The 23,921-nt window shown below is 45.9% G+C and overlaps 1 protein-coding gene across 1 annotated transcript in view; it reads left to right on the top strand.

Annotated features, from left to right (window-relative positions):
• Positions 1-23,921, top strand: part of NGFR (nerve growth factor receptor) — a 78,580-nt gene that overhangs the window by 19,753 nt on the left and 34,906 nt on the right. Inside the window, exon 2 of the mRNA XM_053263338.1 lies at positions 8,869-9,007. Within this exon, the coding sequence (XP_053119313.1) occupies positions 8,869-9,007 (139 nt within the window). The remainder of the gene's footprint in view (positions 1-8,868; positions 9,008-23,921) is intronic.

The raw sequence follows: 23,921 nt of genomic DNA, 5'->3' as shown, positions 1-23,921 counted from the left end.
GAACAATGGCTAACAACTGGGAAAACTCATCTCATAATGAAAGACACAGCAAAAGGTGCAGTTCCAAGTATTTATAGACCAATAACCTGCCTACCAACCATGTTCAAATTATTAACTGGAATAATAGCAGATGAAGTGATGCAACACTTATTAACTAACAAACAGCTTCCAGTTGAACAGAAAGGAAATTGCCCAAACACCAGAGGCACAAAAGACTAGCGGCTGATTGACAAAATGGTTTTAGAAAATTGCAAGAGAAGAAAAACAAATCTAAGTGTTGCATGGATTGACTACAAGAAAGCCTTCGATTCATTGCCTCACACATGGATACTAAAATGTTTAGAAACAACTGGTGTCAGCAAAAACATTCAGATATTTATTAAAAAAGCAATGAGCATGTGGAGTACACAGTTAACAATCAATGGTGAGACACTTGGACAGGTTAGCTTTAGAAGAAGCATTTTCCAAGGGGACTCACTATCCCCTCTGTTGTTTGTAATTGCCATGACCCCACTTTCACAAATACTAAATAAAACAGGCCTCAGATACCAAACATCTAAAACATCAAGTAAAATCAACCATCTGCTGTACATGGACGCTCTGAAGTTGTATGGAAAGTCCCAGTCAGAAATCGAATCACTGCTAAACACTGTCCATATATTCAGTAGCAATATAGCAATGGAGTTTGGACTAGACAAGTGTGCTGCATTAATAATGAACAGAGGAAAAATAAGAAAAACAGAAGGAATAGAACTGCCCAATGGAAGCAACATCAAAAACCTGGAAGAGAAAGAACATTACAGATACTTGGGCATTCTCCAGGCTGATAACATTGCACACACTGAAGTTAAAAGAAAAATTGGAAGTGAATACATCAGGAGAGTTAGAAAAATCCTCAAGTCCAAACTTAATGGCGGGAACACCATACAAGCCATAAACACCTGGGCTATACCTGTTATCAGATACACTGCAGGAATAATAGACTGGACCCAGGCAGAGCTAGAGACGCTGGATTGTAAGACCAGGAAAATCATGACCATCAATCGTGCTCTGCACCCCTGCAGTGATGTCGATAGGCTATACCTCCCTCGCAGCTCAGGTGGAAGAGGAATGCTGCAAGTCCATCAAACAGTAGAGGAGGAGAAAAGAGGCCTTGAAGAATATATCAAGGACAGTGAAGAAGATGCACTTAAAATGGTCAAGAACGAGAAACTATTCAACACCAATGAAACAAAGCAGGCCTACAAGAAAGAACAAGTCAAGAACCGAGCAGAAAAATGGAAAAATAAGCCACCGCATGGTCAATATTTGCACAATATAAGTGGAAAATCAGACATCACCAAGTCCTGGCAATGGCTTAAAAATGGCAACTTGAAGAAAGAAACAGAGGGTTTAATACTGGCTGTGCAAGAACAGGCACTAAGAACAAATGCAATAAGAGCAAAAGTCGAAAAGTCAACAACAAACAGCAAGTGCCGCCTTTGTAAAGAAGCAGATGAAACAGTGGACCACCTAATCAGCTGTTGTAAAAAGATCGCACAGACTGACTACAAACAAAGGCATGACAGGGTAGCAGGGATGATACACTGGAACATCTGCAAAAAATACAAGCTACCTGTAGCCAGAAATTGGTGGGACCATACAATTGAAAAGGTTGAAGAAAATGAAGATGTAAAAATATTATGGGACTTCCGACTACAAACAGACAAACATCTGCCACACAATACACCAGATATAACTGTAGTTGAGAAGAAAGAAAAACAAGTTAAAATAATTGACATAGCAATACCAGGGGATAGCAGAATAGAAGAAAAAGAGATAGAAAAAAAATCACAAAATACAAAGATCTACAAATTGAAATTGAAAGGCTGTGGCAGAAGAAGACCAAAATAATCCCAGTGGTAATTGGCGCCCTGGGTGCAGTTCCAAAAGACCTTGAAGAGCACCTCAACACCATAGGGGCCACAGAAATCACCATCAGCCATTACAAAAAGCAACTTTACTGGGAACAGCCTATATTTTTATTCTGCGACGATATCTATAACAGCAACAACATTGACAATAAAATTCTGGCATCCCAGGTCCTTGGGAAGGACTTGATGTCTGGATAAAACAAACCAGTCAATAACACCTGTCTGACTGTGTAAATAAATTATTATTATTATTTTGAAGTACACTAGCTGTTATTTTGTGGGACACCAGTGCACCCCCACATACAGTTTGGGGGACTGTGATGATAAATCTTAGCTCCAGTGGTCAAAGCTCGAATGCGACTGGCATGAATTTCAAATGAGGCAGAATTAGCTAGTTGTTAGCCCTATCCTGAAACTGACAGGCAACTGATTTCTCCCATGCAGTGCATTTTCCCCTTGTAATCTTCTTTTCATTTAAGATTAAAGTCAAGCTGAAACAAATCAGGAGGGCAATGATTACATAATAATAATTATTATTAGGCTCTGAGAGAGTGCATTTTCTGTAAGATCCCCATGGCTAATTAAGATTATCAGGAGAGGTAAATATCCAGGTGCCGCCAATCTGTCTGGTGGCGACTTGGGACCAGGCCTTCTTGGTAGCTGCACCCAGGTTGTGGGACATGGGAATTAAAGATTTATCATCTCCTTATCATAAAGATCCATTTTCCAAGCTTGGCCTTTAATAGCATTTAAGTGGTTTTAATGGCTTTTAATGAGTTGTATGTTACTTTTAAAAATTGATTTATTTTTCATTGAGAACCACCCTGAGCCATTTTCTGGATGGCAGTATACAAATGAAATAAATAAATAAATAAATAAATAAATAAATAAATAAAATATTTCAGAATATTTACAACCCACCTAATGGCACAGCAGGGAAGTAAGTTGCTTAGGGAGCAAGAGGGTGCTGGTTTGAACCCCGCTGGTGTGTCTCCCAGACTGTGGGAAACACCTATATCGGGCAGCAGCGATATAGGAAGATGCTGAAAGGCATCATCTCCTACTGCGCAGGAGATGGCAATGGTAAACCCCTCCTGTATTCTACCAAAGACAACCACAGGGCTCTGTGGTCGCCGGGAGTCAATACCGACTTGATGGCACAACTTTACCTTACCTCTGCTTCCAACAAAAGAGTTCTCAAAGCAGTTTATATAGCAAAAGAATAAGATAATTCTCTTCCCGAAGGGGCTTTAAGCTCACCAGAGGCACTCTAACCCCTGGACTTCGGGTCTGAGGTCCAGGGCCTCCACAGTCCCTGGGGGCCACCAAATCCTCTTTAGTCTGTCTGGGTCATATGGTTGCCTGGCTGAGCGTGATGATACTTAATTTGCAGGAGAGGGGGCCCTCCAAAGGCTTTTAGGTCCAGGCTCCAAAATTATCTACGTGCACCTCTGAAACTTGTGACCATGCCTCATGACAGAATGCTCAGGTTTTTGGATGCAACTGATCTGGCAAGTTGCAACTCTATTCAGCAACTCAATCCCCCCCCCCCCCAAAATCCATAATGTTGGAGGGGAAAAAATGTACACGAAGAATAGAAAATCAGATTATTTCAGCAAATGAAATTTAGGTTATTTTTCTTCATTTTCTTGCTTTTGCCCTCCTAAGTCGCGTTCCAGCTGTGACCACTGGAGCCAGGATTTATCATCACAGTCCCTCAAACTGTATGTGGGGTGCACTGGTGTCCCACAAGATAACAGCTAGTGTACTTCAAAATAAATTCCTCCAATACTTAAAAGTTCTTGTGAGTCCAAAGTACCATCCCTTGAGTAGGCTGTCTGCTGCATCTCTGGCATGACCCATGTTAGTGAAACTGCTCCAGGGTGTTTGGCAAACACCCCGAAATCTACCTTTTGGGTTCGCGTTGCTGGCAACACCCACTGCTTAATTTAGCACATCTCTATCCTGTCTTGCCTCATCCAAGCAGCTCAAGGCGGCATACATGATTTCCCCCTCCCATGTTTTCCTCATAACAACCCTATGAGGTAGGTTAGACTGAGTGAAGGTGAGTAGCCCAAGGACACCCAATGAGCTTCATGACTGAGTGAAGATTTGAATCCTGCTCCCATATCTCTGTATGAGTTACTGTTTGGTGTGTGCCTCTTTCATGAGACATACTGAAGGGATTTGGCTTCTCTTTGGGTGAGTAATGTTTAGATGGCGCACCTTGCAAAGAGGAGTGGATGTCATGTTTTCATTGCAGGGAAAGACCACTGATTCCCCTGACTCTGTCTCAAATAGTGTTGCCAGCCCTCCAGGATTGGTCTGGAACAGGCCTGCTCAACTTCAGCCCTCCTGCAGATGTTGGCCTACAACTCCCATAATTCTTAGCTACTGGCCACTGTGGCTGGGGATTATGGGATCTGTAGTTCAAAAACAGCTGGGGGGGCAAAATTGAGCAGGCCTGGTGTGGAGTCTCCAGGAATCGACACTGACCCAAGGTTGCAGGCAGGAATCTCTCTCAGCCCTGTCTTGGAGATGCCAGGCAGGGAACTTGGAACCTTCTGCTCTTTCCAGAGTGGCTCCATCCCCTGAGAGGAATATCTTACAGTGATCAGTGGTCACACATCAAGTCTCCCATTCATATGCAACCAGGGAGGACCCTGCTTATTTATGGGGACAAGTAATGCTTGCTACTACAAGACCAGCTCTCCTCTTCAACGTGACTTTTAAAAGTAGTCCTAGAGAGTTTAATGGTTGATATTGTGAATTTGTTCATTCATTCCCTTCATTCGTTCATTCATTCAATATGGAGGAAAACTTGAGGGGGCGGGGAGGGGCGAATACCCAGGAATAGATTCAGTCAGAGCTGACAACTCTATTCTCAAATGACAAACATACTGCTTCTGAACCAAATACAGATGGCCCCGTCTTCTTTGCCCCTCCCCCATGCCTCTTGTAGGCTGGGCATTTTGTATATTGTAGTACAGGGCTTCCCCCCCCCCACCCTTTTCAGGTGCTTTGCATTTTTATCTGAGCAAACATATGTTCAGTGCTTTATTATTCTAGCGACTACTAGTAAACCTTTTTTTCGAGTAAGAGTAAAGTGTACCTCCGGCTTGTGTCACAGCATTCAGAAGTCCGGAACATATCTTTATAGATTAGACTTAATGTCCCACCTTTCTTCTGTCCTAGGCGGAAGGTGGAGAAACCATCTAAGAAAATTCTCTGAAAATATCTTCTAGGGAGGAGCCTTGGCATTCTTTTTGGATTTCAGTTTCCCCTTGGCAGGGATCCTGAAATACTCAAAATGCTTAGAAGAGACATTTTGGTTTCAGCCCTTGGTGGCACCCATGGGGTTGCCAGGAGGTCACCCATCCAAGCACTGACCAGGCCTAGACCTGTAGCTTCAGCAAAGATGACTGAATCATGTGCCCTCAGACCACATCCTGGGAAAATATTGGCTTACTGTAAATTTCCAGTGGTGAGCCTGTCCAATTATGACATGTCCTAGTCCACTGGTAGGCCTCTGATATTTTGTAATATAGACCTTTGATTGGTTTGTTGTTGTTGGTTTGTTTTAAGAATAGTGGTTGGCTGGAGCAAAATGGAGTGGAAAAGCCGCAGGCTGGAGTGCTTAACCCCTTTACCACTCACAGCTTCTCAACTCCAGATTGCTCTCTCTGCAAGCTGCTTATCTCTCCACTCCTTGAGGTTCAAACACATATTGGGTCTGTTTGGATGATACATCCAACTAGCTCCGTGGTCCACAAAATTAGGGACATGAGCACGCCTGCTTCCCCTTTCTGTGTGCCATTCCACTTTTCATAATTATGTTGGGGTGCTTCATCTGAACCATCTCTAAACACGTGATTAATAATAGCAGCTAGGGATGTGTATGGAAACTTTTCGGCACTTTGATTCAAATTCGGACCAAATTTGAACTGAACCACCAGTGTGTGAACTGGTACGTTAGAGCTAGCTGGCAGTTTGGTTTGTGTGGTCGAACCAGGTCAAACTGGTTCTTTTAAAAAGAAAAGAAGCTGGCTGGGGCAAAATGGAGTGGAGAAGCAGCAAGGTCCAGTTCGAACCCTTTTTGGGGAGCTTCACTGGTCCGAGTTCAAATTGGTCAAACCAGGCCGGTTTGAATCAAACCAGTTCTGCATACCCCTAATATCAATTCCCATCCAATTATGAAAAGTAGAACAGTGCACAGGGGGAGAGAGTAGAATGTGCACATTCACATCATGTGGTGGGCAGGGCTGGTGGTTGGATGTACAATCTGCACCACACAATTTTGAACCCTGCTGGTGGAAAAGGAGCTGGGAGGGAGAAAGATTTGCCACGGAGAAGCTGCAGGTGGGGAAAAGGTTGAGTGCACACAAATGCTCACATGTGCCCACTAACACACACATACGTTGCTTCTCCACTCCAGCTGCTTTTAATTTTAATAGGAAAAACAAAATTAGATTGGGGTTCTAATAGCCATAACCTGTCACTAGGCCCATAACATCTGTCCATTAGCAAGCAATTCTTTTCAAATGAAGACTTCCACATATACATTATGCAGAGGTGCAAATTATGGGAAAGCTTGAGGAGCATTTCCCCACTTAATGGGGGGGGTAGGCAAGGTGGGGAAATACACCTATGGAGGAGAGAAAAATATATTTTGGGGGTTGATGATATGGGCTATTAGATTTGGGGGGGGTTAGTAAAATGGGGGAGATTCCTCAAAGGCTTGGGGGAGATCTGCACCCCTGCCATTCTGTGCTGGCTGGCTGCCCAATGCCATCTTCATCTTGGAGACCTTGCCAGGAAGCTGCTCAAGAGTTGATGTCATTTTGATTGCTCCTCATAAATGGATGACTAGCTCATGGCTTTTGGATTACATCACCAGCAGCTGGTGGCTGGATTGGCAGGTCAGGTCTTATTTGCAGTGATCTGGGGTGCGGGTGAGAGGAAGCTGCATTCAGAAAAAGAGTTTCTTATTCTCAAAAGCTTTGATGTCAGTAATAGTTAATAGGTGAGTTCATCTCTCCCCCAGGTGGTTCCGATGGAATGTTGTGTGTGTGTGTTTCTTTTTTTAAAAAAGCAATTGTTCTCAAACATTGATTCTACTGTCAAAGCCACATTGAATTTCCAGAGTGCTGACCCAATAAGTTCTCTGCATGTCTATTCCAGTTCTGTTCAGTTTATTGTTTTAGCCATAGGTCTTTACAAATGAGTTACAATTTACAGAAGAAGGAACCACAAACAATGGGTGCACAATCTATTGCATCTGCTAGATCTGCTTAGAAAAACTGGCACATATCTTGGATAAAGCCGCCAGAAAGATCTTTTCATTATCCTAGGATCCTTAGTAAATAAATAATAACAAATCAGTTTTCTGGAGAACTGACCAATTGGTACAAACTTTTAACAAATCAGCTATAAATTTCTCCTGTGTCAGAGAGCAGTTGTGTTCTCTGATGCGAGAGAGGAAGTGGGTCGATTCAGACATGGTACAGAACCACAATTAAACCTTGGTCCCTTGAGCCTTGGGAGTGCACATACACATCTCCCTTGCCTGTGCAAGTCTCCAAGGAATTCTACCTCCAATTAGGGATGTAGCTAGGGGAGAGGGGGCCCATGTTCACCTCTCTCTCTGGTGGCCCCTTGGAGTGAGAGAGATAATGAAGAAAATAGGGAGGGGTGGAGTTGGGGGGAGCTCAGGAGCTGCGGCGCCCGAGTTCTTTGAACCCATCCACTCAATTATAGCTACGCCCCTGCCTCCAACTTAGGTAAAATACAAATAAAAATTAGTCTTGATTTCTGAACCAACTGATCTTGGTTGATTCTAACCAAGTTCCCCAAAAATCAACAGAGATATGAAACCCACATCAAACCCTGGGTTCATATCTCGATTTATTTTAGGGAAATTGGCTAGAAGAAACCAATCTTGATTTGTTTCCTTACCTAAATCAAAAGTGAATTCTTTGGAGGCTTGTGCAGCAGGGGTGGCTAGTACAGGTGGGGCTGGGGGTGGTGGAAAAGGAGCTGCAGATGGGATTCTTCCTCATTCAACTCACCCTGCCCTGGCCTAGTTCACCCCACCATGGTATTAATCTGAGGCATGTGGGCTGATATTCACCAGGTTGGGAATTGCACTTCCCAGTCTGGCAAATACCAGCCTGTGCACCTCAGGTTAACACTGTGGCAGGGTGAACCAGGAGAGAGTGAGGCAGCCAGGGTGGTGTATTTAAATATTTAAATAAAATACACTTATTTAAATGTTTCTGGAATAAATAAATACTTCAGGAGACATATATCTGGCAATATTTAAAAACGCCACCGGCCTATGAACCAGCATGTTGGGGTTGCCTGGTGGCTGCAGTGTAAACAGGGCAATGAGAGCATTTCTATCCACTTGCCTTCCTATAGTCACACATTTATTTATGATCACACATTTGTGCACTAAATATGAGAGCAGGGCTGCACAACTTCAATTTCACTCTAACTATTGTTGGACGACAACTGCCACCATCTCCAGCCACAGTGGCCAAGAGTCAAGGACGATGCTAATGAGAGCCCAACATCAGGTGAAGGGCCAGAGCTTTGCATCCCTGTGTTAGAGGGAGAGCTGAGAGAGCAAGCATGAATTGTCCCCTTTGCTAAGCAGGGTCCACCCTGGTTTTCATTTGAATGGGAGACTACATGTGTGAGCACTGTAAGATATCCCCCTTAGGAGGTGGGGGCGCTCTGGTAAGAGCACCTGCATGCTTGCATGCAGAAGGTTCCAAGTTCCCTCCCTGGCAGCATCTCCAAGATAGGGCTGAGAGAGACTCCTGCCTGCAACCTTGGAGAAGCTGCTGCCAGTCTGTGTAGACAATGCTGAGCTAGATGGATCTATGGTCTGACTTGGTAGAAAGCAGCTTCCAATGACCCCCCCATTCATTCTGCTTCCCTCCTGACTCAGGGATCAGCACAGGCCAAGGAAAAGTGCCCCAACAAGAAGTACACCGCCAGTGGGGAATGCTGCAAAGCCTGTAACCTTGGAGAAGGGGTTGCCCAGCCCTGCGGGATAAACCAAACTGTGTGTGAACCCTGCCTGGACAGTAAGTAATGTACGAGTTTCGTTTTGCCCTTCTGGAGAATGTGTGGAACATGGCTGTTTGCAATATGGGTGCTTTCAGATTCCCACCACCATCGTCCAAATTTGTCCCAGGACTCTAGTGTTCTGAGTCCCATGCAGTCATGTTTCTGCAGTGGAACTGATGTGTTGTGGAATCTTCCAGTGTTTCATGTTTTATTTCTGAATTTCATGGAAAATGCTGCCTGTGTGCAGTTTGCTGTGGCTTTTCAGTTCCTTCCTTTCTCATCTACATTATTGATTGTATTGTGTGCATGGATAAAAGGAAGCTGCCATCTACTGAGTCAGACCACTGGTCCATCTAGCTCAGTTTTGTCTACTCTGATTGTCAGCTGCTCTACGGGATTTCAGGCAGTAATTTTTCTCAGTCCTGGCTGGAGAAACCGGAGATTGAACCCGGGACCTTCTGCATGCAAAGCAGATGCTTTGCAGACTTACACACGCCAATTGCACTACACATTGGCAAAAGTTAAAATTATCTTTCCAATCCAGGGGTCCTCATATTTGGCTCCCGAGACATTATTGGATTACAGCTCCCATCACCTCCAGCCACAAGGTCCAAGCCATTGTGTCTGGGGATAATGGGAGTTGTAGTCCAGGTTTGGGAACTCCTGTTCTAACCCTCAGATTGACAAGATAGGAGGTTCGAAGTACAAAATAATCACACTGAGCTGCTTTGTTTTGTCAGGATGCCAAATTAGAATTTTCTTGACAGTGAATATGATCCAGGCTCGCTATAATACAAGAATTCAGCAGGTCTCATGCTTTGATAACAGGGTACCTGGGTCAGATGAAGAGTGGCTCCCAAATCCTCAAAAGCGTCTGACAGTGAGAAGGCTGGGAAGGAGAGATCTGTTCTGCTCCTCACAGTGTTGGTTAAAAATAACTAAAAATAACCTTCCCATGCAAAATCAATGGCTGCTACTTAACCTCACAGAGAATGGCAGCAGAGATGCTGGGTATCGAATACCAGGCTAATAATCTGACCTTGGAAGAGTTGCTGTATTGGCATTTGGCAGGGCAGAAAAAAGGGGAAGCCACTGCTGCTCTGTGCTAGAAGTCTTGTTAGAATTCCTGCAAAACTTTCAATATGTCCCATGGAGGAGCCTTTTTAAAGGCTGAGTAAATCACCTACAGTCACCTTAAGTGGCACAGCGGGGAAATGCTTCACTAGCAAGCAGAAGGCTGCTGGTTTGAATCCCTGCTGGTACTATATCGGGCAGTAGTGATACAGGAAGATGTTGAAAGGCATCATCTCATACTGTGCGGGAGGAGGCAATGGTAAACCCCTCCTGTATTCTACCAAAGACAACCACAGGGCTCTGTGGTCGCCAGGAGTCGAAATTGCCTTGACGACACACTTTACCTTTAAATCTCCTGCAGCTTGCACCGAACATATGCTGCAATCTCCTCCCTCTCCCCTCCCTCCCTCTCTCTCCCTTCCCTCTCTCCGTCTCCCTCTCCCCTCCCTCCCTCTTTCTTTCTTTCATATATTTGGTGTGCAGACTTGCTGGCAGAAACTCATAAAAACCCAAGATGGTACCAACCATGGGTGGCAGTGGTTGGGTTAGCTGAAAGCTGACTCCAGTTAGGGGGAAATCAATAAACAGAAATAAGAACAGCCATGACAGACAAGAGCAATTTCCACATGAGTGTTCCTAAAGTACTAAAACAGGCCATTGGTTGCATCCAAAATATAATAAGGAGGGCTTACACTTACCTTCAGTTGCTGGAAAAATCCACCTCATCTCCCATCCGGTTCCATTTAGCACTCTGCTTCTAGAGTTCTTGGTGCAAATGTTACTCATTAAACAGGGGATCAGGACTGATCCCAGAGGTTCTCACAACCAGCACGGGTTGGGTGCACTAGCCCGGGTAGAGCTGGTTGTGAGTACGACCTCAATATCTCAGGTATCCTTACAACAACCCTCTAAGGTAGAGCAAAGTTACTGTAGACTCGGGGTACATGGCTAAGAGTATAGTGGTTGCCAATTGAATAAGTTCTTGACTGAGGAGGTTTTGAGTGGGAGTCTTCCAGACTCACATATCACACCTCATAACAAGGGATGCCAACAAAATTCTTGAGTCAGACTTGGGAACAAATTTCAAAGGCTTGTTAATGCTTGCCTTCAAGGAAAGGTGGACTTTATAAGCTCCCACATTCTTCTCAAAATCAGATTAAAATGTGAGTGGAGAAGAATGGCTAGTCACCTCACTCTGCATTGCATGCAACGGATCTCCAAAGTGTACCCCTTCACAATCATCCTTGGAGCCAAGCAACAGAGAAAAATCTCTGTTGCTTCACTCCAAAGCTAGGTTTAACCTCAGAACCAGAGGTTACCCGATGGGGGGTTGTCTTTCTCACCCTCCCTCTGTTTTCCTGGTTGCAACCCTTTGGAACACGCCTTTTAGCTAAGCAAGAGTGATGCTTCTCCCTTGCTTTGTTAGGAAGCTGCTTTCTTTGAGCCTCAGATTAGCTTAGATGAGTAACCGTTATTATTATTAGGAACATAGGAAGCTGCCTTATACTGAGTCAGACCATTGGTCCATTTAGCTCAGTATTGTCTATGCTGACTAGCAGCAGTTCTCCAAGGTTCCGGGCAGGGGTCTTTCTCAGCCCCACCTTCTGCATGCAAGCAGATGCTCTACCACTGAGCTATAGCCCCATCCCCAAAGGGAAATACCTTACAGCACAAGTGCTCATGTGCAGTCACCCATCCAAATGCAACCCAAGGTGAACCCTGCTTAGCAAAGGGACATGCTCATTATTGTGAGACCAGCTCTTCTTATCGGCTGACCTGTTCTGCAGTGTAACACATACAATGCAGACCCGCATGTGCCACTGCAGGGCTCCGACACACTCAGCAATGTTGCTGCCCAGGAGGGCAGTTCCAGTACAGGTCACCCCTGCGTGATCCCAGGTCTCACACTACTTGCATTGTTCCCAAGGCAAGTCCTGCACAACTGCAATCCTGCAAGTACCAGAACAGCCCTTTTGTGCAGCAGCATCACTGTGTGTATGAGAGCTCTGCAGCAGCATAGGTGGGTCTGCACCATCGATGTTATACTGCAGAACATGTCAGCCATTTTTTATATACTGCTTCTGAACAAAATTAGTGGTTTACACAGCCGCAAGAATGAACCCAAGTCTTTCTGGCCCTAATCTGACATTTTAACCACTATTTTTATTTATTGTTAAATTTATACCCCACCTTTCATTAAGAAAATCCCAAGGTGGATTCTGTGTCACAGAACGACGTTTACACAGCATGTTTATGGGTCAGCAAACAAGTAAGACCGACACATCTCAAATTGCAACAGGAGGGGTTTTAGTACGAATGCTTCCTTACACTCTGATTCAGCAAATAAACTCCACATGTAGAAATGTATTTTCCACTGGAGGGGCTGCTTGGTTGGGTTTGCAGAAGCCTGATGTAATGGGGTGGCAGGTGATACCCGTGGTGATGATGGAGCTGCATCCAATAACAGAGTCAGGCATGCGGAACCCTACACACTTTCCCTCATCAGGCTGGCTATGCATCTCCAAGCTTGTGCTCTGAGACACATTCCCTTTCACCCCGCTAAACCTCAAATTCCAGCCCATTACTGGATGGAGACATTTCCTCTCTCATCTGGGATATCTATTTGGGAAGATGGGTGGGAGGAAGCCTTACAACGATCCGATTTATGATTGGTCTACCACATTGAAACTACCACAGCATGGATGTTTGTCTATCTTGGTTAATCTGTCTGTGGGTGGTTGTGGGCATAAACACATGTGCTCCTGTTTTATGTTACTGTGCACACATTTGACCTTGTGACGCTCTTCTGCATCTGTGCTCCCAAGCTGTTTCCATACAGGATGGCAGTTTTAGCTGCTGGGTTGCAAAATGGGAGTCTTTGGGTTGGGCCTGTATGTTCCCATAGCTGCAGAGAATGTTATCTTGTAAGAAAAACTCAAAGGGAAACATTAAAAAATGATCCTGGAATTTTTCCCTGTGTGATGTCAAAATGATAAAGGGGAAGTTGAAAGAAACAGAAAGTTAGAAGAAACAGAGGAAGTTAGAAGAAACAAGTCCTGAGGGGCAAAGAGCAAGCAAAGAGACTAAGTAGATTTCAGAGGAGCCTGTTTTATTACTGATAGAAAAACCATGTTAACCTGCTGTCTGTACCAGTGATCTTTGTGTTTGAGCTGTGATTTTAATTGGGTTTCCAATTTTTAGCCCTATATTTTAGACTGCTTGCTGTTTTATAGCTGCTTCCCTCACAAGTACAAAGTGAACTTAAATAGATTTAACTAAGAGTTTATTTGAAAACAACTCCATTTTCTCCTTCTCCTTTCCCTCCCTTTTCCTTTCGGACTCCACCCCTCACACTCTTTACAGGATCCCCACTGGAACAAACTTCTAAACAACAAAACATAAAAGATACTGGATAGAATGCAATATTTGATCGCCAAATTAATTCTTAATTTAAGGTGCTTTTACTGTGATTTATTGTTTTAAGTTGGCCAAGCAGCATTGGGCTGGAGAGGCAGGATATACATATTTCCAATATATGAAATAAATAAATAGACATTTAGCCAATGTGCATTAGAGGAAGAGAGTCCTTGTGAAATAACAGCACTGATTGATTCATCCAGTGATGTTTTAAGAGTCATAGCTGAAAGCGTACCTTTATTTGGCCAACCAGTTGTTCAGACATTTGCAGGGAGTGAGAGGGCCAGTCCAGATGTCACATGGGACTATGGTCAAAGCTGAGTAGTTCCATGCTCTTGTCTCGTAGCCTCAGGAGTGCACCCCTCCCCTGTCCCCCTCCCCTGTCCTCATGTGGCTCCAAAGAATTTTCCTTCCAGTTTTGGCTAGAAACTAACCAAGATCAGTTGTTATGCCTGAACTGATCTTGGTTTATTCTAACAACTTCTATAAAATAAACTGGCTGACAGTTTATTGTAAACTAGTGGGCCCGGGCACAGAACATCTGTGCCTCTAGTTGGGGTCTGCCTGGGCCCACCGCCGCCGCCCGCGGCTCCGGCTGGGCCCGCCGCCGCCTCGCCCGGCTTCCCCCACTGCCTCCTCCCGGCCGGGCCCGCCGCCTCCTCCGGCCGGGCCTGCCACCTGCCCGGGCCCGCTGCCGCCTCGCCCAGCTTCCCCCGCTGCCTCCTCGCCTTGCCCGGCCAGGCCCGGCACTTCAGCTCCTCGGCCTGTCCCCGTCGCTGCCAGGCCGGACCCACCAGCGGCCATGGCCGCCGCCGCCGTTCTCCTGGGTGTGCCGCCAGGACCAATCAGGCACCCCCGCAGCCCAGCCAATCAGCTGGGCTGCTGGTACGCATTTTTCCTGGGCACACCCAGGAGAATTATATATATAGATTATGTGGTCATACCAATGGCCCGTGCTCATGCACCGCAGAAAAAATGGCCATGCTTATGTGCAGAGGCTCAAAATGGGCTGAACTGGCCTCAGGACACTTGGGGGGGGGGGGGGTGACCAGTGGGAGTAGGGGGAGCTGCCACAGCACCCCATGAAGCCACTGCGGGAGTAAGTACTTTGGGTTTTTTAAAGCATTTAAACAATTACAGAAGCCCCCTGCCCCCTCGAACCAGCCCAACTGGCTCGAGTTCAAACTGAGCCGGGCCCCGGTCCATAGGGGGACAAAAGCAAATTGGTCAGGTTTGAATCCGGTTCAGATTCGAATCAAACTGGTAAAACAGGTTGTGTGCAAATCCTTACTTAGCGCGTCGGCCCACCCAGATGACTGGTCTACTCACCAACCCCAATCAGTAGGCCAGCTCATCCCAGAAAAACAGCCCTCCCAAATGGTGCTCGAAACACTCATAGCGGTTCAAGCTTGAAACGGGGTCATTTTGTTTTGAGCTTGAAACAGGCATTTTATTTTAAGGTCATTTCGTTTTGAGCTCAAAACATTTGAAATGGCTATTTTTTGAGTTCAAATAGTTTTGAGCTCAAATTGTTTTGCACATCTCTAGTATGCAGGTTTTCAGAACATCAAAGGCGCTTTCAAACTGAGAGCCACACTTAAAATGCTACATAAATCTTCTCCCTCAACAGAAGTTAAAATATTATTCACTCCTGGGAAGGACAAAGAACACTGAATCTTGAACAATATCAGTGAGCTGTAGTATTAATGCATGCAGACAATGGCTGGAATCCCAAGATTCAGCCAAGGAATTCTGTGCCTGCGCAGGGTTTTCCTTCTGATAGTAGGTAGGTGGCTTGTCCAGGTGGCTTGTCTGACAAATCCACTGAGCAGCTGATAGGGAAGAAGGGCCTGTGATTACTTTTGGGCAAGGCAGGGAAGAATTATTTTATTTATTGTTAAATTTATATACTGCCTTTAATTAAAAACAATCACAAGGCGGTTCACATAGAAAAAATTAACAGGACTATAACAATTACACAATTAAAATATTATGCTAAAATATAAAAACAGATCTAATAAAAAATTTTTTAATACATACATAAAAATAACCATACAATATACAAAGAAGCAGCAGTGGAGACAATCACATAAAAGCCTGAGTAAAAAGCCAAGTCTTCACATGCTTTATAAAAGCCATGATGGAGACCGAAGAGCGAATAGCCACTGGGAGAGCATCCCAAAGTCTGGGGGCAGCAACAGAGAAGGCCCTGTCCCGAGTGCACGACAGCCGAGCCTCCCTCATTGTCAGCACCCGGAGCAGAGCCCCCTCAGATGACCTCGTCGAGTGGGCAGCAACCCTTGGGGGCAGGCGGTCCCTCAGGTATCCTGGGCCCAAACCGTTAAGGGCTTTAAAGGTCAAAAACAGCACCTTGAATTGGACCCGGAAACAAACTGGTAGCCCGTCCAGCTCTTTCCAAAGGGGAGTGATATGCTCCCACCAGGGAGCTCCAGACAAAACCCTGGCTGCTGCATTTTGCACTAGCTGCAGTACAATTATCTTGTATCTGATAGATATTCCTTGTAAGATTAACATCCTGCTTCATTATTGCTATCTTTTGTTTGTGGAAATGCTTTGTTGGTGTGTCCCCCACCCCGCTTTCCTTAAAAAGATATGTAAAATAACAAAAAATTCATTTTCAAAAAAGGAAATAAATGTAGCGTTGCACAACTGTGTTTGCATAATTTTAGATATGAGTGCAAAAAGTGCTCTTGAACAACAATGCAGAGTTTGTTTTAGGTGCCTGAAGCAGCATGGGTGTTTGAAAACCACCCATGTTACTCTGCGCAGGGCATTAGCCAAATTGTGTTTGCACCATCGATTTGTATAAAGCCATTATAATATTAGCAGTTTTATTTTTGATTCCTTTCCTAATGATCCCTAGCAGGGGGTTTGCCACCCACAGGGTGAATGTTTTCATTATTATCCACCATGATCCCAAGATCCCTTTCTTGCTTTGTCACCACCAGCTCAGACCCTATCAGCGCAGTTGAGATTTTTTTGTGTCATTTGGATTTAGTTTCCCTTTTCTGGAACAACATTCTAGTGGCAGGTGGAAAGCAGCCCTTCCAGGAGTGAAAGATCCCATCCATGTGCAGAAGGACCAACCCTAGGACCAGTGGTGGTCAGTACAGACGAGGCTGGGAAGTGGGATGATTCGCAGCTGTGGCTCGTTCTCACTGTTCTGATTCCACCCTGGCTGCCTTGTTCTCTCCTGCCTCAACGCCATCACAGCATTAACCCAGGGCACACCGGCTGGTATGCACTGGGTTGGGGGTTGCAATCCTGAACTTTGCGAATACCAGCCCAGGCACTTTAGGTTAACATTGCTATGGGGTGAGGCAGGAGAGAGCAAAAGAGCCGGGCCAGGGTGAGGAGAACGAGCAGCACCTGTGGCTTGTTTTCTGCCCTCCCCCCATACGAGCCACCACTACCCAGAATTCTCTTTGTGTGGTGACGTTTGCTGTCACTTTTGGCCTTATACTGAGAATCAGTTGGATCTGTGGCAATGCCACAGCGATGGCAATGGAAATAATGCATGTATTCCTCCACATCCATCATCACATGGAGCATAATTTCAATAGCTGTCTGAAGGGCTTGTCTCACTGCCCCTGAAAATACACCCATGCCGCCTATCCGTTCCTCTTCTCCGGATGTGCTGCCTTCTCTCTTCCTCTGCACCAATCTAATGGTCCCTATCAATAATTCAGTGTGATGTAAGGAATTACCCAGGTTAAGCACTGTTTGCACCAACAACTGAGTCAAAGCTGGATATTAAACCATGGTAAGATAAGAGGAAGGAGGATTGAGGCAAATCAAAGCCTCTGCTCAGAGGGATTACAGACCATGCAGGAGTGGGGAGATTTGCTCCACGGTCCTGATTTATCAGAGACAGTTTTCTGATCTCAGCCCTTGATAAATCATTGCCCCTATTGTTGCCTTCTGGGATGCCTTTTACAGGCATCTAGATTAAGGGAGTTTATTTTATTTTTTGGCACTAGTTTCCACGAGTTTGTGCTTCCAACACTGAGTTGGAGGTGGGAGTTGTAGAAGGAGGCAAAAACAATAGCAAATGAGCCGATGCAGAATAGAAGGTGGGACCACAAAAAGCAAAAAAAAAATAGATTATTAGAATGCTGTTTAAAAACGAAAAACAGAAACTAGATATGGATGTACATATAGGAAGTTCAGACTGTGGGTCCTTCCAGATAACAGTAAGCTGCATGACATGAGAAGCTTGCATGCAAGTTCCATGCACGGGTTTACTCACCCTCCACACACTCCTGCAGGCTTCTGTCTTCCTTCCCAATCCCAGCACAAATTCATGCTCTGCTCAGATGCAGAGCAGGGTACTTGTGCAATTTTACAGCGCCACCTGCTGGCCACCTCTTGCTTCCCTTGAAGAACAACCATTTGCCAGAAGAGCAGTAATTGGTTCTTCATGGAAAGCAAGAGCTGGTTGGCAGGTGGTGCTGTAAAATTGCACAAGTACCTGCATCTGAAGAGAGTCTGAATTCATGCTGGGAAGAAAGACGGGCACTGCGGGAATGTGTGGAGGGTGAGTAAATTCATGCTTGGAACTAGTGTGCATGTATCTCATGCCATGCAGCTGCTTTTTCCTCCTCCTCCTGTCTTATTATTACATTTATATTCCACACTTCCTCAAAGGAGCTCAGAGCTCGGTCCCTTAACCTCAGCTAAGAGATGGGCTTAAAAGAAAGGTTTGGCTGGGCCGGAGCACTGGGATCCACGTGGATCCCAGCGTTCCACACGAGCAGCCTCTCTGTCTCTCTGTCTGTTTTATATCCTGTGCAAAGCTTCATTTCCAAATACCCCAAACCAAATTAAAATGTCCAGGCCACATCTTTAGTTCTCAGATTGTACTTTAGTAAATCTTCTCTGTTATCTTGCAAACAAGTCAAAGTGTTCCTGTGTTCAAATCTGGATGACATCTGGGGCCTTCGGTAGTCAAAGATCTCAAGTAATCTCAATATCTTATTCTTATTCTTATTATTAATATCGGAACTTGAGTCTGCGAGGCTATTCACACGTATGTGCAAAACTGGGCTACGAGAGTGCAGCCCAGTTTTGCAACTGCATGTGAACCGCCAGGATTGGCAAACCTGCCTCAGTAGCCACTCTTTAAAATGAGGTTAAGGGAGTGAGTGCTCCCTTAACCGCCCCCCTTTAAAAACTATCTGGCAGACGAAGCTACTTGCAACCATGGCTGCCAGACTGCGGGGACCCCGAGGGGGAGGGGACCCCATGATGTACCGTGCACTCGTGCAGTGCATCATGATATTTCTGGGGGTTGGGATGACACATCCCAGCCCCCAGCCCTCCCTGCTGCCTCGGTGCACAGGGAATCGTCTGGGCGAGCGGAGGGCACGCCCAGCACAGGGGGAGCAGTCATATTCTTACCCTGCAGCCCCGCAGCCTTCTTCCCTGCTGTCCACTCTGGAGTCCTTCTCACTGCTTGTGAGAAGAGACTCTGCATCTGGCCAGTTCAAGATCATTAGTGCAAACTCAGTTGAGGTGTTTTCTATCCCAATATGCATCTGTAGTTGGCCATCTCCTGGTACATCCAGGGTATCAGCCCCTGGTGGCGCAGTGGTAAAACTGCTGCCCTGTAACCAGAAGGTTACAAGTTCGATCCTGCCCAGGGGCTCAAGGTTGACTCAGCCTTCCATCCTTCCGAGGTCGGTAAAATGAGTACCCAGAATGTTGGGGGCAATATGTTAAATCATTGTAAACCGCTTAGAGAGCTTCCAGCTATAGAGCGGTATATAAATGTAAGTGCTATTGCTATTGCTATTGCTATCAGCCTCTGCCCTACTCACAAACAAATTTAATTTACACATATGTAGAGCACCCTTCTGGTAAGGTCTCAGAGCACATATCATTGTGGTTAATAGATATTATCAAGGATTTTTAGCTGGCCAGTGACAGCACCAGTGGCAATTCATGTTCATGTCACCCTTAGCACACACTCCAATTCATTTCCCCCACCTCCCCGGTTAGAGTCCACTTAGATGACTTCCGTGATCACAGTAATGGCTTCTGACCCTTTCAGTGAAATATTATCCCTGAAAAGAGTCTGAAGAAGGAACCCGCTGGAGCTGGGGGTGGCCTCTGTGGTGGATGGACTTGGCAGGTGGAGCCCAGCAGTCTAGGGATAGGTTTAGGAGCTGAATCTTTTTGGTGGGTCTGGGGATGGAGCAAAACAGGAAAGTATTCAAGCAAAGCTGGGGCTTCAGCCAAAGCAGAGATCCAGTAGGGACACCAGACAGCCCCAGTGGAAAAGGTGTAAGGACCTGGGACAGCTCCGAGTAAATGATCAAGAGAGCTGGGTAGAACAAGCATGCAATGGATGTTGCTCCAGAAGATGCTTGGAGCTGATTGATGTTTTATACCTACTGCCTAGGAAGAGTGGATTGGCCCTGCCCCTGCATTACGAAAGGCTTTGTTGTTTAAAGGGGCCTTCTCAATTTTCTAAGCTCTACCCTGTTGGCACTGGGAGATCTCTGTCTGGACTGGCAGGTCCTCAAAGAACTCCAAGTCAGAATGAAGGTGGCATGACCTCAGAACCAGGCTCCCCCTACTTGGGGGATCAGTTGGAGAGTTCAGAAGATGAGACAGGTTGGGAATCAGCCATGATCTAGACCCTGGGTGATTAGTATTCTCTATAACAGGGATGCCCAGATGTTGTTGAGTACAACTTTTAGCATCCTCGGCTGCAATAAGAACATAAGAACAGCCCTGCTGGACCAGGCCCAGGGGCCATCTAGTCCAGCATCCTGTATCGCACAGTGACCTACCAGATGCCTCTGAGAAGCCCACAGGAAAGAGGTGAGGTCATGTCCTCTCTCCTGCTGTCACTCCCTTGCAGTGGCTTTTGGCTGGGGGTTATGGAAGTTGTAGTCAACAACATCTGGGCATCCCTGTTACAGGGAACACTGTGGGAGACTTCTTTCTCCTGGACCCCCCACTTTGAGATAGGGATGTGCACAGAACCAGCTGGCCCGGTTTGGTTCGAGTCCGGACTGGCCTCAAACCCAACCGGGCCAGTTTAGTCCAGCACCTCCCCCTCAAATCCCCCCATTCAGTTTGGTTTGGGGGGGATCTGGACCATGCAGAGGCCAACTGCGCAGGTGCGCGGCCTCCAAAATGGCCGTCGTGCCTCTGGGAGAAGGCCAAAAACTGGGCCGGCAGGACAGCCGGCAGGGGGAGGGTGAACCTTCGCGGACCCTACGCTGCCTCCAGGAACTCCCCCGAGGGGAGTAAGGTAATTTTTTTTAACTAAAAGAAGTTTGTGAACCCCCTGAACATTTGGGGATGTTCAATCTGGGGTCAGACTGAACAGGGGGTTGTTCGGTTTGACCCCAAGCCGTTGAACCGAACCGGCTTGATGCTGAACTTTCTTGACGTCGAGCCATTTTGTACACCCCTACTCTAAGAGGATCAGGGGAACCTGAGCAAGCACCTCCACCACAATCCAAGAGCACAGCCCTGCCTCTGACTCAGAGGAGTTCCCTTATGGCCCTCCAACGATAGGAGAAGTCCCAGCATTGCCAGAGCCAGTGTTTGAAGAATCAAGTGGGACCCCTTTGAAGAACAGAGGTTTTCCAGGGAAAGGGGAAGAGCCAGTTTATCTTGCCTAAGCAGCAACCACAACAGCCAACAGTCTGCTTCTAGACTTCGCTGGAGCAACACTGTCTTATATTGCAGTATCCAGTCCTGTCACTTTATTTGATTCTGACCTTTGGAGCTGTCCATGGTCCAGCGGAGAAGAATCTGGATCAGCCAGGAGCAGGATAGAAAGCAGGGCCATGTTTTAGTGTTGTGGTGAGGATGCTGGTTCTGGTTCCCCTGGCTCCCCTGCTCTTGGAGGTCCCAGCAACACAGGGTCACTTTGTGTCTGGGTCATAGAGTCTTCCCACCAATATTCTCTGTAACAGGGGTTCCCAGATGCTGTGGATTATAATTCCCAGCTGCAATGGCTTTGGATGGGAATGCTGGGAATTTAGGTCAACAATGTCTGGGAATCCCTGTTCCAGGGAATATGGCTTCCCACCCTGTCTCATTTCCTGAACTGGCCACCTCCTCCACCAAGTGTGTGCATGGAGGCCCAAATCCAGGATCATGACAGAAAGTGGTCTATTCACTTGAGGTGTGTACAGCTAATAGAAGGAAAATGCAATGGAGGAGGAGAAAACTGGGCTTGCCTCTATTTTCCAGCAGCTGCCTCCAAACAAAAAACCCAGCCAGGTTATATTTTTTTCTAGTCGGCAACCCTAGTGAGGAGCTGAAATCCACCACATTTAGATTTTACCCTCTCAGCAGAAATTCACAACTGAAGGCAATCCTTGGGCTAGAGAAAAACAATAGTTTTCAACATTAAGACTTGAAAGTAGCTTGAGACTGAAGCTTTTATGTGCATGCACATATTTATTCTGTCTCATCTGGCCAAATAGGTTTGGCAGGTTTTCTGAAACAATACAGAAAGCCTGCAAAATCTGATGATCAGAAACTAACATGTGCACACCATGAGCAGCAACCTCTCTTTGGAACAGCCTTCCAAGGTCTGAAAAAGATCTGTTACCTCTCTAAAGCACTGTTAATGTGGGCAAAAGGCTGGTCTGTCATATTAGGAAGATAATGTGGAAGCTTTTTCTGTTGGGATCCTAATTATTCCCAGAGCAAGATATTCGATTAAGCCACCTCCCATCACCCAGATCTACGGGAACTCTTTCACGGCTCAAATCCTGTTTCCCAGCGTGAATTATTATTCTCTCGAATAATTTATGAAACTTCCTAAAATAAACACCAATGGATCTATTTGCTCTTCTGAAGAGGGGCAACAGAGATTTTCCTGGAGAAGGGGAGAAACCCCACAGAGAGAAAGACGGTCACATTTTGTGCTGTGATTTGGTGCTTTTGGAGCCTCCTGCTTTTGCTCAAGGAACACAAAGATTCCAGAAGAGTAGTCATGTTGGAGCCTGGCTACACATTACACTCACCACTTGAGAGCTCAGTAGTTTGAGGATTATGGCGGCTCCTCTACCAAGAAAGCTATAGACTAGAAAAATAATAGGCAGTGAAGGCATAGCTGCTGTCTGTCTGACTCTGTCCTATTGCTTAACTCCTCTTATCTTTCTTCTTAGCACCTAATTTTCAAAAGGAAGTGGCAGGGGCAGGGGCAGGAAAGATAAGCCTCCAAGAGAAGAGAGATAAGAAGAGATCAAGAGCAGATGTCTAGCCATCAGCAGCTCTTCCTTCTTTCGCCCTATTCAGACATTAGACTATGTATAGCTGCCTATATTAGTGTGAATTACTGAGTGAACCTAGGTACAGGCTTCTTTAAATGTTGGGTACACCTACATTTCTAGGGTAATTCTAGGGTACACCTAGAAAATGTATTACTGTATGTGCACTGAATATAATAAGACAGTTCACAAGATCACTAACTGAGTAGGCAAGCGAGCGACCTACCCAGTTTTGGGAGCTATGCATCCTACCCAGTTTCGGGAGCTATGCACACTCCTGATCTTTGATTGTACACTAGCAAAAATCTGGGTAGGAGGAGTGTGAAGTGATCATCTATGAGAGAGGAGCTGGGTGGGATGGCTTTTCCTCCTACCATGTTAAAATGCTGGGGACAAGTACTGGGTAAGACTCCTCTCTTGCAGACTATCACTCCCCCTCCTCCTAACTAGGTTTTTGCTAGCAGATGATTGGAAAGTCGAAGTGCGCATAGCTCCCAAAGCTGGGTAGGATGCTCGTCCTACGCTCTTAGTGACCATGTGAACTGCCTTAATGTGTGAATAACTACATGCATATACTGTACACAGATTGTGTGTGTGTTGAACTTAATGTGTGAACAGGTCTCCTGTGTGTGATTTCACTATTCCAACCATCTCTGCCTTCAGTCCTAGATCTCTATTCCAGCTAATGCTGGTTAATTGGAGCGGTTTGACCAGGATTGCCCTGACATTCTGTATTCTCACAATCACCTCTGCTGGGCTCGCTGATCCTGATTAACTTTTAACCAGGATCCTTATGACCGTGAGAACACAGCTTTACAACTATATGCTGTGACAGCACCCTTGTCCAGCATTCCTCCATTGTGCCTTGCACGGCATGATGGATGGACTGGAGTGTCTTTAGCTCTCTAATCCAGGGGTTCTCAAACTTGGGTCCCCAGATGTTGGACTACAGTTCCCAGATGTTGTTGGACTACATCTGGGGACCCAAGTTTGAGAACCTCTGCTCTAATCTAACCAGAGGGTTTTCTGTTAGGAACATGTGAGATACGGAATCAGACCATTGTTCCACATAATGCACAGCGGTGTAGGGAGCTTGGTAGGGACCAGAGGACAAAGTCCGATTGGTGCCCCCACCCACCCCTGGGTGTTCCTTCACGCATGCAAAGCAAGTGTG

The sequence above is a fragment of the Hemicordylus capensis genome, chromosome 6 (genome assembly GCF_027244095.1).
Source record: "Hemicordylus capensis ecotype Gifberg chromosome 6, rHemCap1.1.pri, whole genome shotgun sequence".
Taxonomy (NCBI): Eukaryota; Metazoa; Chordata; class Lepidosauria; order Squamata; family Cordylidae; genus Hemicordylus; species Hemicordylus capensis.
The sequence above is the reverse complement of the archived record's forward strand: the minus strand, read 5'-3'. Positions and strand labels throughout refer to the sequence as shown.